Genomic DNA, 14,229 nt, shown 5'->3' with positions numbered 1-14,229 from the left:
CTATTCTCCAGGCAAGGAAACCAAACCTCAGAAAGGTAGTGTCAAGTGTGTGGGGGACTCCAGAGCCTTTTTTATTGCAGATTTTGGATCTGATGACAGTATGACATATCAGAACCTCCCCACCCAGCTCATCTTCTAGCAGCTGGCTGGGTGAGGGGCTGTTCTACATTCTTTGGGATGAGATCTAAAAATGATCTCAACCAATAGCACTAATGAGTTCTGATCCTCGATTTTTAAATTGCCAGGTCTCTGCCCTTCACAGACGCATAGAGGCCATTGTAGAGGTGGCGGCAATGTGTGGAGTCAACATCATCTGTTTCCAGGAAGCGTGGAGTAAGTCTCTCTTGGGGTGCTTTCTCTGCCACCCTCAGACAGTAGTGTGTTATCGTCATGTTGCCAAGAGTGTCTGCTACCCAATTTAAAAAAATAAAAATCTCCTTTCTTTTTTCACCCATACAGAGGTTCTTTGTCAACAATAGCAGAAACCCAGAAACCCCAGGCTCCCTCCCTCTCACACGCCCCAGTCTGTCATCTGGTCCTATCAATTCCTCCTCCCACATCATTCCGAATCCTTTCACTTCTTCCTCCCCTCCTCCTTACCACTGCCCTGGTCCAGGGCACCATCAGCTCTCACACTGACTTCTGTACTTGTCTCTAGCTGGTGTCCTGGGGCCCTCTACTCTGGTGCCTTCTAACTGGCTATCCACACCTTCTAGGAAAGATCTTTTCAAAACGCAACTCTGCACTGCATAGTCTGTTCCTTCCCCCCCACCTCTGTAGCCGCCTCTCTGCTTGGCTCTGCCCTGACCTCCCTGATCTTTCAGTCCCCTAAGGTACCCTCTCCCTCCTCCCAGTCATTGCATCAGCTGTTCCCTCCTCTTGCCTAGTTAACCCTGCTCAACCTTCATCTCTCTGCTCAGAGCCCACCTCTCTACCCAAAGTTGTGTCCCTGTGCTATACCCTGGTACCACATACCTTTTCTTTAGTTCATTTTTATTTTTCTCAAAGTCATACATATTCATGGTTTAGAGTCAAATGGGTCTACAAGGTCTGTTACCAAAAAAATGACTATCCTTTTCCTTAGAGGTAGCTAACTTTCAACTCTTAGCTGGTTCCTTTGGAATTTACTTTTGTTTGTGTTGCTGCTTCCTCATTTTTCAGTTTTAAATCATCTATTGATTTCCCACTATGGAAGAAGACTGAGTTGGTCTTTTCCCTCTTTCTGTCCCCTTGACACACGTGGATCCTTCCTAGTCTATCCTTTGTCCATCCTCTGCCAAACCATTTTGTAAACCTTGTTTTCTTTCCCTGAACAGCTTTCTGTTTTCCCTGGAGTTTGTTTTGTTTTAACATACTTACCACAAATTCTACTCCCAAATTCCTGCCAGTTTCCTAAATCCCATTAAGAGGTTTAGGCACATGAAGTGGTCTGTTGGTTTCATCTCCTTGAAGGAATGTGTCCCACAGCCTCCTGGCTGCCTTTTGTCTGAATTGGTTGCCTCCTCTGCTGGCTGCACAGCTGTCATCTTGGGATTTTCCATCACTGTCATCCTAGGGAACCCCTTTGCCTTGCTCTTGTGATCTCCCACCCCACACCTTCCTCTTTTTCTCATTTTGGTTGAGCACAGTTGACCCTTGATTAACATGGGTTTGAACTGTGTGGGTTCGCTTACATGGATTTTTTTTTCATCTTGTAAACAGACAATGTAAACTTATTGGTTGAATAAATACAGCATACTACTGTAAATGTATTTTCTCTTCCTTTTGATTTTCTTAATAACATTTTCTTTTCTCTAGCTTACTTTATTGTAAGAAGATAGTATATGATGCATATAACCTACAAAATATGTGTTAATTGACTGTTTATGTTATCAGTAAGGCTTCCAGCCAACAATAGGCTATTAGTGGGGCCGGCCGAGTGGCTCAGTTGGTTAAGAGCTCGCTCAAGAGTTTGAGCTCTGAGCAACAGCCGGTTCGAGTCCCGGCCGGAGCTGAGCAGTCGCTGAGCTGCCAACAGGTAGCAGGATGGCTCAGCTAAAACAAAACAAAACAATAGGCTATTAGTAGTTAAATCTTTGGGGAGTCAAAAGTTATACACAGATTTTCAACTGCACAAGGAGTTGGTTCTCCTAACCCCTGTGTTGCTCAAGGGTCAACTATAGTTCCCTGAGAAAGCACACGTAGGAGGTAAACTTTTGGGGACCTTGCATATCTGAAAATATGTTCCTCCTACAACTTACTTGATAGTTTGGTTGGGTATAGAATTCTAGATAAGAAATAATTTTCCTTCAGAAGTTTAAACACCTTGCTCCATTGTCTTCTGGCTCCGGAAGTTGTTGACTAGTTTAAAGCAATTTTGATTTATGACCCCATTGTTTATGACCTGTTTATTTTTCTCTAGAAGGTTGTAGGAGCTTCTCTTTTTCTCCAATACTTTGAAATTTCATAATGATGTGAGATAGTGTGTATCTATTTTATTCCATTATTCTAAGCACTCAGTGGGTTCTTTTAGTCTAAAATCTTGGGTCCTTCAGATCTAGGACATTTTCTTATTTGTTTCATTAGTGATTTTCTCCCCCCCCCTTTTTTTTTTGGTTAAATCTCTCCTGTTCCTGATATCCTACTATTAAGATATTGGAACACTGGGCTAGATTGCTAATTTTTTAAATGTAGTTACTCATATTTTTCAACCCTGTATTTTTTTTCTCACTTTTCTGGTAGATTTTACCCACTTAGTCACTCAGCTTTCTATTCTGTCTTTTGTTTCTGCTCTCATATTTTAAATTTATTAGAGTTCTTTTGGTCAGAAAGGTCCTGTTTAATTACATCCTGTTTTAATTTTGTAGTTGCAGTATCTTCCCTTATCTCTGAAAATAGTAAGTAGTAATTTATTTTTCTTTTTGCATGGTCCCTTCTTACTCCAGTTAGTCTTTTGGGGTTTTGGGTTTTTTTTGTGTTTTTTTTTTTAGAATTGGGGATTGAAAAGCTGATTGCAATATGTGTTTGTTGGAGGGGTTCCTCCACTGAACTTCATAATAGGATGACCTGGTTTAGCTAATTGTTCCGTAATCCCCCATGAAACTATCTTTGGGCCATTCTTTTCAGTCTGGTAAGATTCGCCAGAGAAGATTCTTCTAATCTCTTGCCAAGAAGAGAAAGAGAACAGGGGTCTAGTATGCTGATATTTACTTAGTCATCTGTTTTGGATACTGTCCTCACCTTTATCTGTGTTGGTTTCCCCAAGGCCAGAGACCCTCTGTTTAACTGTCTGGAGAATGAACCTCTAGCCTTCTAATGGGGTGGGAGGGGCACATCCCAGCTTCTTATAGTGGAGGAGAGATCTGGGCTTCTAACTGCTTCTTAAACAGACTTTGGACCCATCCTTCTTGTTTGTCACACTTTCCTATTTCTCCATCTTCAGATCTACATGGTGCCTCTGACTCCTGAACTTTTGAGGTGTCTGTGGTGGAAAGTGGGGTGCTTCCTGGCCTCCTCCACTGCTGGGGGTACTCAGTTTTCTCAATCCTCTAAGATATCTATATGCATCCCTCGGCTGTCCAGCCTCTCATGTGTTGTCGCTGTTGTCCCTTTCTCAGTGTCCCGTCCTTGTGGGTTTTTACCTTTGCATAAAAATCCCTTTACTGTCATGTTACTGGGGTTTCAGGAAAAAGAAAAGCTGTCAGTCCAGACTGCCATCTGCACCCAGAAGTTCATCTCACTTTAAACATTTCTTGTTTTTAATACATGTGTACTGCTATTCTTGTTTGTATGACACTTTTAATTTTTCTGCCTCTTCCATTAGGCTGTAAGCTTCATGAGGCCAGTGACTGAATGTTGATTTATTTTTCCCATCCTAATCCCCACCCCTATTTTTTTAACATTAAAAATAAATTGAACTGTGATAAAATATACATAACATATTATTTATCATTTTAACCATTGGTAAATGTACAATTCGGTGGCATTGAATACATTCACAAAGTTGTATAACTATCACCACTATCAACACACAAAACTTTTTCATCATCTCCAACAAAAACTCTGTGCTCATTTAACAATAACACCCCCTCCTTCCTCACCCCTGATAGCCTCTATTCTACTTTCTCTCTCTATGAATTTGACTACTCTAGGTACTTCCTATAAGTGGAATCATACAGTATTTGTCCTTTTGTGTCTGACTTATTTCACTTAACATAATGTTTTCAAGGTCCATCCATGTGGTTGCCTGTGTCAGAATTTCATTCCTTTTTATGGTTGAATAATATTGTATGGATATATCATATGTTCTTTATTCAGTCCCCCATCCCCATTTTATTTTTAGTGGCTTGAACAATTCCTGGTACATGACAGACACTAAAAAAAATATTTATTGGATGGTTTAACCAACTTCTTCCCTTTTTTGGATCTGGAACACTCCCACTCACCCATCAAGGCCTAGCACAAACACCTCCTCCTTTGAGGGGCCCTGGGGACTCCCCTACACAGAACTGAGCACTCTATTGTGTCATGCAGCCACACCAGGTTATAATTCAGCTCCCCCATCTAAGCTGGCAGCTCCTGAGAGCAAAGCCAAGTATAAATTTACAGGGAATAAATCTAGGGAGTGTTGGTTCAATGAATGGGAAACGCTCTTCCCTTCTAATTTGAAATTAGTTGAGACTTTGCAGCCAACCTCCCCCAACCTCCATCCCACATCCTTCTTTTGAAAGGTTGTTTACATTACAGTGGTTGTATAAACAGGGGTGGAAAGCCATTAAAATGGAAATAGAGAAATTTGGAGAGCTTAGCAACCTGAAATGAAATCAGAAAGGGAGATTTTATTCTCTTGGGGCATTTGAGTCTCTCCTAATGCTCTGAAAGCTGAGAATGAATGGTCATTAAGGATCACTTTTGTTATCAACAGCTTTTTTTGTCGGCTTCCTTAAAACAGTTCATCCCTCTTTACTGAAGAGGAGCCTGGGGAGTCTTGAACCTGGTGCCAAGGCCCTTGGGGCTATTGCTGGCAGAGGCTGGTGCTCACTTAGGTGCCTCCTTGGGCCACCACCCCTGGCAGCCAAGATGGTGGTGGTGCCACTGGTGGCCTCTTCACACTAGTGCCATCTTAGTTCCAGGCTTCTTGAGACTAGAAGGAATTGGGAGGTTAATGCTTCTCTTCCTTCTCTGTGAAGCGAGGAGAGTCACACCTACTTGGCAGGGGTATCACGTATTATCAGGCCTGGCACTGTGCTGGGTATATGGCCTGTGTTTGGGAAAGGTTGGATACAGTTATTACCCCCAGACAGGTCGTAAGCAGTTAAAGCACTCTAGTCACGTCACACAGCTTCTCATATTGCGCCCCCCCATACCCCCCACACACACACACAGGTTATTCAGTTCAGGGTGACCAGAACACCGGCAAGCATCTGGAAACTTCCATTAGGCTAATGCCCCTGAAAGAAATGGACTTGGGTTATTTGGAAGAGGAAAATATATAGATTATACGGAATTGGTCCAAAGAATTCAATACTCCAAAAAGAAACAACAGTTCAGTAGGAAATGGGCAAAGGGTACTAAAAAGATGGTAAAAAGATGGCCTAACAGATGAACCCAGAAGGCCAGTGACCACCCGGCAAGGAGTTCCTCCTCACTAGTGACAAGGGAAATGCACATTTAATCACTGTGAGATGCCAGTTCATGCCATCAGACTGGCAGATATTAAAGAGTGTGACTGAGGCTTTAAAGTGATGGAACGCACACAGCCAGAGGCCCCTGGCGCCCACCTCCATCACAGTCCCTTCTCTCTCCCACACAGGAAGCTGCCATTTTGAACCTTTGAACCTAGTGTGTGTAGTGTTCTTTGAACAATTACTATATGTGTGTGTGTGTGTGTGTGTGTGTGTGTGTGTGTGTGTGTGTGTGTGTATATATATATATATATATATATATATATACACTGTTTTGAAAAAAAAAAAAGCAAACAAAAATTAATGAGTTTAATGAAATTGCCTATTGAATTAGCCCCTGGTGGCATCTAGTCAGAGATCATAGGAATACAGTCATGTGCCCACATAATGACGTTTCTGTCAATGACAGACCGAGTATATGACGGTGGTCCTATAAGATTATAATGGAGCTGAAAAATTCCTATGGTCTAGTGACATCACAGCCATCGTAACATTGTAGCACAACACATTACTCACATGTTTGTGGTGATGCTGGTATAAACAAACCGTACTGTGCTGCCTGTTGTATAAAAGTATAACTGCAATTATGTACAGTACATACTCGTAATACTTAATGATAATAAACAACTATGTGGCTGGTTTATGTATTTTCTATGCTATATTTTTACTGGTATTTCAGAGTGTACTCTTACTACTCATTAAAAAACAGTTTGCTGTCAACAGTATGCAGTGTTAGGTCAGCAAGAGCCTCATACATCTGTTTACTGTATCTCTTCACTGCATAATTTTCTCTCTTTTTTTTTAAATTAAAAAGTTTATTGGGGTGACAATTGTTAGTAAAGCTACATAGGTTTCACGTGTACAATTCTGTAATACATCGTCTGTATATCACACTGTGTGTTCACCACCCAGAGTCAGTTCTCCTGCCATCACCATAGATTTGATCCCTTTTACCCTCTTCTACCACCCTCCTCCTCCTTTACCCTCTGGTAACCACCAAATGCATCATTTTCTCTTGTGCTTGATTTAATCTCGTGTTGTTTTGTACAGTAACATGCTGTACAGGTTTGTAGCTTAGGAGCAATAGGCTGTACCATGCAGCCTAGGTGTGCAGTGTGCTGTACCATCTGGATTTGTGTAAGTGCACTTTGTGGTATTCGCACCATGACAAGCACATAGTGACGCATTTCTCAGTATGTGTCCCCATCATTAAGCTGCATATAACTGTGATATATTTACCCTTGGGGTCTGCTCAACCCATCCAGTGGTTCCCAAACTTCCTATGGGGTCATTAAGTGAGCGGATTTTTTTTTCCTGAAGAAGCTTCCCTGTCCCTGGAGAAGGAGCATGCCTATGGTGGCGCTCCGCGGATCCCAGCGCCATCCTCACTGGCCCTCAGATACTTCTTTTTTTCCCTCCCTGAGGAGTCTTGACTGTGCTCTTAGCAACCTGCAGATTGGCCAGCAGCTTGGGATCTGCTTGTTAGGAACAGTTTGGGGCTGTACCTTTCGAAAAATTTAAAATGTGTATATATATATTTTTTATTATGGTAAGATAGACACAACATAACACTATTTTAGCGTTTTGTTTTTTTAAAGATTTTATTGGGGAACTGGGGAAGGGAACAGTGTTGGGGAATTGGGGAAGGGGAACATTGTATTTTTCCAGGACCCATCAGCTCCAAGTCAAGTTGTTATCCTTCAATCTTAGTTGTGGAGGCCGCAGCTTAGCTCCAAGTCCAGTCGCCATTTTCAATCTAGTTGCGGGGAGGGGCGCAGCCCACCATCCCATGTGGGAGTCGAACCGGCAGCCTTGTTGTGAGGAGCATGTGCTCTCACCAGCTGAGCCATCCAGCTGCCCATTGGCAGCTCAGCAGCAGCTCAGCTTGGGCGCAGCTCACTGGCCCATGTGGGAATCAAACTGGTGACCCTGTTGCTCAGAGCTTGCACTCTAAGCAACTACGCCACCCGGCCAGCCCCTATTTTAGCTATTTTTAAACGTATAGTTCTGTGGTATTATGTTCACATTGTTGTGCAACCATCACCACCATCCATCTCCAGAACTGTTTCATTTTTTCCCCACTGAAGCTCTGTCCCTAGTAAACAACAGCTCTCCATTCTCCCCTCCTCCCAGTCCCTGGCAACCAGACTTTCTGTCTGTCTCTGTGAGTTTGCCTATTCTGGGTACCTCATATAAATGGAATTGTACAGCATTTATCCTTTTATGACTGTCTTATTTCACGTAGCATAATGTCTTCAAGGTTCACCCATGTTGTAGCTTGTGTCAGAATGTCCTGCCTTTTTAAGGTTGAATAATATTCCACTGTTTGCATATACCCCATTTTGTTTATCCCTGCATCCATCAGTGGACTTGGGTTATTTCATTTTTCAGCTCTTGCGAATAATGCTGCTGTGAACATGGGTGTGCAAAATATTTGTTCAAGTCTGTGCTGTAATTGTTTCTAAGACTGGAGGAAAGACATTTGGCCTAGCCCCTTGTTTTGCTATGAAGCCCGAAAGGTTAGGATCTTCCCAGTGTCCACAGCCAGGGACGGGACTTGGAAGCCAGCCCAAGGCACTTGTGGCTATGGGCTCTGGTGGGGACCCTGTCGCCAGGTCATGAGTGTTGGATATAATTCTGACCTTTCTTCTCTTCACAGCTATGCCCTTTGCTTTCTGTACAAGAGAGAAGCTTCCTTGGACGGAATTTGCCGAGTCAGCAGAAGACGGCCCTACCACCAGATTCTGTCAGAAGGTAGGACATTAACTGCTTCTCTGGCAGCAGCTGCCGACATGCTTAGGTCACAGAGCGAGGCCACAGCTGCCGGGTGTGGCTCTTCACCATGGAAAATGCACCCGCTTGGTGCTTGTTTTGCCAGATAAGATTAGATAAGACTATTTGCTGCCCTTTTTTAGTGTACTTTCACTTAAAATCATAGCGTTTCAGAGCCAGAAGGGCTCTTAATGGCTTTTTCAGGAAGGGAGCTGCAGCCAGGAAAAGGTGGCCTGGGGGTGACTCCATAAGAGATTCTGCAGTGGCAAGTGGCAGAGCTGGCGCTCAGGGACGAGGCACAAAGTCAATTCCTTGTCCAGAACTCTGCTCCTCCACTTACGGTTTGCCTGAGTTATGTAAGCTTCTCTACATGGCCTATCTTATCAGCATAGAAATTGGTCTTCATTTTTCTTTATTAAAAACCTCATAATACATGTTGTATGATCTCATTTATATGAATTGTTCAGAATAGGCAAATGCATAGAGGCAGAAAGCAGATTAGTGGTTGCCAGGGGCTGGACAGGGAAAGCGTGGGTGGGGGTGGGGGGTGAGTGATAGCTAATGGGTATAGGGTTTTCATCTGGGGTGGTGAAAATGTTCTGATATTAGATTGTGGTGATGATCGCACACCTCTGTGAATGTACCAAAGACCACTTTAAAAGAATGATTTTTATACTATCTGGATTATGTCTTAATAAAGCTGTTATCAAAAAAAGAAAACCCTAACATTTAAAGAGGTTACAAACAATAACTTATCCTTATTCTCACCTCAAACAAAAGAACTGTCATTTCTCCATATCCCATTTCAGACTTTATATATATATATATATATTTAGGGGTTTTCTGAGCAGAAGTGTCATCATAGTGATTCTGTCAATACTGAGTGGTGATTCCAAACATCAGTGTTCTCAAGCTATAGGAAACAACAACAAAAAAATCTCCCATCTGTCAGGTTGTTGATTCCGTGCTATGGAAGAAAAGAGGAAGGGGATTGGTTAGGAGGTGACTGCAGATGACATACCTGAACCAGGGCCAGAGGAAGAGAAAAGGAAGAATGTGAATGAGATCTGGTGCTGGGAACACCTGTGTGCCCAGGGACTCATGGCCGCCCTTACACAAATCACAGCAGCACCTTCCACCTCTGTGCTTTCCCCTGTCTCCTGAATTTAAGGCCAAAGGTAATGACAGGTTAGTTAGAGTTGAGGACAAATGACTGGCTGGGTCTGCTCATCCTGATGGTCACCAGGTCCTGATGCTGTTATTTGAGACAAAAGGAATTCAGTGTCAGAGAGCTTTTTTTTCTTTTCCTTGATATACTCGTAGATGACAGGTATGATTATTCTTCTTTTATTATTGTGTAAAAAATAATAAATTACATAAAATTTACCGTCTTAACCATGGTTAAGTGCAGAGTTTAGTAGTATTAAGTACATTCACCGTGCTGTGAAATACATCTCCAGAAGTTTTCTTGTAAATTTGAAACTCTATACCCATTAAACAACTCCCCTCCACCTGGTAACCAAGGTTTTACTTTCTGTTTCTACAAATTTGACCACTTTGGACACTTCACATAAATTGGACTCATATAGTATTTGTCCCTTTGTGACTTGCTTATTTCACTTAGCATAATGTCCTCAAGGTTCATCTATCTCAAGGAAGACATCCATGGAATTTCCTTCATTTTTAAAACTGAATAATATGTATGGATACACCACATTAGTTTATCCATTCACTCATTGATGGACACTTGGGTTGCTTCCACCTTTTAACTATTATGAATAATGCTGCTATGAACATGGATGTACAAATATCTCTTCTAGACAGCACTTTCAATGTTTTTGTATATATACCCAGAAGTGGAATTGCTGGATCATATGATAGTTCTATTTTTTATTTTTTTGAGAAACCACCATACTGCTTCTCCACAGGGGTTGCACCATTTTACATTCCCACCAACAGCACACAGGACGATTATTCTTATTTTGCGCAGCTTGGGCATCAGGACAACACTGGCATTTAGTCTTCCAAACAACAAGTGATGGCTCTGAACCAAAACTAGTTATTTAGAAGAACCATTGAATTCTTCAGTAAAAAAAAAAACAAACCTATGGCAGTTGATTTGAAAGTAGGACTCTGCTATATTTATCATTTTTTTCAGTTGGCGAAGAAGCATGACCTGGTGGTGGTATCCCCTATCCTGGAACGAGACGGAGAGCACGGGGACGTTTTGTGGAACACAGCTGTGGTGATCTCCAATTCTGGAGCAGTCCTTGGAAAGACCAGGAAAAACCACATCCCCAGAGTGGGTGATTTCAACGAGGTGGGCTGTCCCTCACATGACCAACCCGGCTCGCTCACTTTCCTGTGCATAGATCTCACTGGGCCCTTCTGTTAGGGAAGTTCTATGTTGGGTCATGTCACATCATGCGACACTGGAACACAGTGTGTCTGCAGTTCCCAGGGGTCTCTCCACATTACCCCACATCTCACAGACAGACGGGATTCGGGGGTGATTCCCGGAAGAGTTCCAAACACCTTTAACACAGAGGGGTTATTATTATTTTTTTTAATATTACCTGATTTGGCTTCCTGAAATTCTTCTTTTAAGTAAGCAGTACATAAATTAAACCAAAATAAATCATGCACAAATGTGAAATAATTTCTGTAGCCCCTTTCAGGCTCTGAGCTCCTTACCCATCACAGTCTAGTCCTTGTTTGTGGAGCAGGGGTACTTGTCCAGGGCTCACGTGGGATCTGAGTCAGCCACGTTCATGTGTTGGGTGACAGTGGCATCTGTGCACATGTGTGTCAGGTGGGGCTTCGTGCTTGTGATCAGGGTATAAGTCAGGGTTGCTGTTTTGATTGGTTAATGCCAATTTGTGGGTGGGTAGGATGGAGGGAGTGGACATTTGAAGGAGGGAAATGAATTCCACCTAATACCTAAGTTATGAAATCTGAACTTGATCAGTAATAAGCAATTGTTCAGGAAATGATGTCCCCAGTCCTTCATTGCCTACCCTGATTGTGGGGGTGCCAGCCACTCTCAGGCTGGTCATGTAGACTAGAAAGGATCTGCAGAGCTAGCTGAAGTTCCCTAGGGAGAAAGAAGAACCCAGCGTTTCTCAGTAACAGCTGGACATGAGGACAGGAAGACGTGCCCCTCAGCTGTTTACCCTGGGATTAATCTTTAGCTCCCTAAAGATACTGAAGGGCTTGTCCCAATGCCCCAGGGTCTGCTCCAGTGTCCACCACATGTGCACATCCTGGTTGCTGTCCAACTCTGGCAAATTTTGAAATTAATGGGAGGAGGCAAAATGCTCCGGGAGGAGATCTGTTTGGGATCCGACCTGCCCACTACCCATCGCCAGCGTCATCCATGAAAATGTCCCAGGTCCAGCAGCCCGAGCTGGGAGATGGCGAGGGAGGGCCGGCCGGACTGTGTCCCACCTGTGTGCCCTGCAGGGACATCCTTAGCCCCAGGTAGGATGCCCAGGGACTTTGTGGAGAAGAGCACTCTCAGGGTGTGAGTTCTAGTCTCAGATTGGCATGAGCTGGGCAAGTCACATGCCCAGTCGGGCTCCAGTGTTCTCCCCCAGCAGGCAAAGGTTGCTCTGAATGAGCTTCTGGTCCCTTCAGCTCTGACATTCTTAATAGGAACATGTGATTGGTGAGGACATTGACCAGCTCATGTTATCACTGACCAAACCTCAGGCTTTAAGTTGTACCATGACTGAAACCTAACCAACGTTTATCCTTGAAAATACTGTGGGAAGTGGCTTTGGGTTTTTTGGGGGGTTTTTTGGGTTGTTTTTTTTTTTGACTTGTCACAAAAGAGATTGTGAGTAAATGCTTAAGCCATGGTGATTTCCTCTTGCATTGGTTTGTAGCTATTGTGTCTGGGTTTTTGTTTGTTTCTTTCTTTAGTTTTGGAGCATATTGAAAATTTGAAACTTAGAGTCACACCTAAGAGTGTCACTTTTGGAGTACTGGCAATATTTCACTTTTTCTAAGTGAAAGGGAAAAAGGAAAGGGAAAGGAAAGTCTAAGGACAGGGAAACCTTACAGCTGAAAGCCTTCAGGGTTTCAGCGTACTACCCTTTGTTTTCCAGTCCACTTACTACATGGAGGGAAACCTGGGCCATCCTGTGTTCCAGACGCAGTTTGGGAGGATCGCAGTGAACATTTGCTACGGGCGGCACCACCCCCTCAACTGGCTCATGTACAGCATCAACGGGGCCGAGATCATCTTCAACCCCTCAGCCACCATCGGAGTGCTCAGGTCCCTCAGTAGGCGGGATGTGGGAGGGTTCTTGGAGACGGGTTTCATAACAGTCAAGCGCGACCACCAGCACATCTAACAATTCTGAGCCCTGGGATTGTGTGTTGTATATTTAACCAACTTTTCCATGAAAAAAAGTACCCAAAATGTCAATTACCATTCCCCCTAAAGAGCTTTTCTGCTGTGAAATACTATCCTTTGCTATGATTCTAAACCCTGAGATGATAATAATCCTCCCTACTCACCCCCATAGTTGTCAGGATTCAAAAAAGCTCCTCTTCTAAAGTGCCCAGAGTGGTCAACATTAGCTCCTCTCCCCGTCACAGCTGCTGTGCTCCTGAAGGGATGGGGGGGACTGTGGGTTCCTAAACCTCATGTCTGCGGCATCCTGGGCGTGGAGGGTAGACACCTGGACAAGAGGAGCAAATGAGGGAGAAGGGGCTGGGAGGGTCCTTAACAGACCAGTCAAGTGGATCTGAAACTTGTTTTTAACCAGCAAAGTGTTTTCTTCTTCTTAAAACACCTAACACGTGTTCAAGTGTCACCCTAATCCCGAAACAGATAAAATTATTCCGATCAAGTCAGTGGGGCTGGCCCTGGCAGCCCTGGATCTCCTGGGCAAAACCCCTGGGGCCCCTCATTTAATAATGACACCCGAGCTAAGATGACCCAGGATGACTGCATGTCTGCTGCTTCTCTCTTCCCCAACGGCTGAGCATTTGGGTGATTTCCAGTTTTGCATCATTAACAAGGACCAGAGCTCTAAGAATTTGTGTGCAAATATCTTTCTTCCCAACTTACTTCCTCCAAAGCAGGATGCCTGGATTGGGAGGTGCTGGCTTGTACTCTCTGTTGTCCTGGTTGCCAGTGCCCCAGCAGACCCCTGGGGTCTGCAGGGGCATCCCTGGTCCCTTTGTGGGGGCAGCTGGGGAATTCTGGTGGTTGGCTTTGAGTTCCCTGGTGGCCCACAACTGTCACTCTTGTCCTCGCTCTTGACTAAATGTCAGTCGAATTTCTTCTTGATATCAGAATGTGAAATCTACTTTACCTTTTCTTTTAAGCACCGTGCCCCCTTCTCAAGAGTAACATCCCCTGAAGCATTCTGATTTGCACGGCAGGTACCAAGTCCACTGTCAGGTCTGTGCACCTGAGGGTCCTGTCTGTGTCCAGAAGGGACGCTGTTGGGTAGAAGGGGAAATCACATCTTGGACCTCCCCTCAGAGAATCTCCCCAGGGTCTCATGGCAACTCGGTTACTATAGCATCCATTGGCAGCTGTGAGGTAGGGTGGTTACTGGTCCTCCAGCTAAAGGGCCTGGGAAGAACCTCTGGGCCATACCCTAGAGCAGCCCCCTTCTTCCAGCCATGTGTAAGGCATTTAGCAAGCTCCGTCTCCCCACAGGGCCCTAAAGGAACCTGAAGCCAACACCCTTGGTATCAGGGCTGGCTCTTGGGCCAGGACAGGCAAAGCTGTGGCCTCAGACTCAGATGGCCACCTCCCTGACCCTGCTTCCTT

At 44.1% G+C, this 14,229-nt stretch overlaps 1 protein-coding gene across 1 annotated transcript in view; it reads left to right on the top strand.

Moving 5' to 3' along the window:
- UPB1 (beta-ureidopropionase 1) overlaps positions 1-14,229 on the top strand; it is a 29,202-nt gene that overhangs the window by 7,891 nt on the left and 7,082 nt on the right. Inside the window, exons 3-6 of the mRNA XM_019665481.1 lie at positions 246-333; positions 8,323-8,417; positions 10,594-10,755; positions 12,545-12,714. Of these exons, the coding sequence (XP_019521026.1) occupies positions 246-333; positions 8,323-8,417; positions 10,594-10,755; positions 12,545-12,714 (515 nt within the window). The remainder of the gene's footprint in view (positions 1-245; positions 334-8,322; positions 8,418-10,593; positions 10,756-12,544; positions 12,715-14,229) is intronic.

The sequence above is a fragment of the Hipposideros armiger genome, unplaced genomic scaffold (genome assembly GCF_001890085.2).
Source record: "Hipposideros armiger isolate ML-2016 unplaced genomic scaffold, ASM189008v1 scaffold_443, whole genome shotgun sequence".
In the NCBI taxonomy this organism is placed as follows: Eukaryota; Metazoa; Chordata; class Mammalia; order Chiroptera; family Hipposideridae; genus Hipposideros; species Hipposideros armiger.
This window is presented reverse-complemented; position numbering and strand designations above follow the sequence as displayed.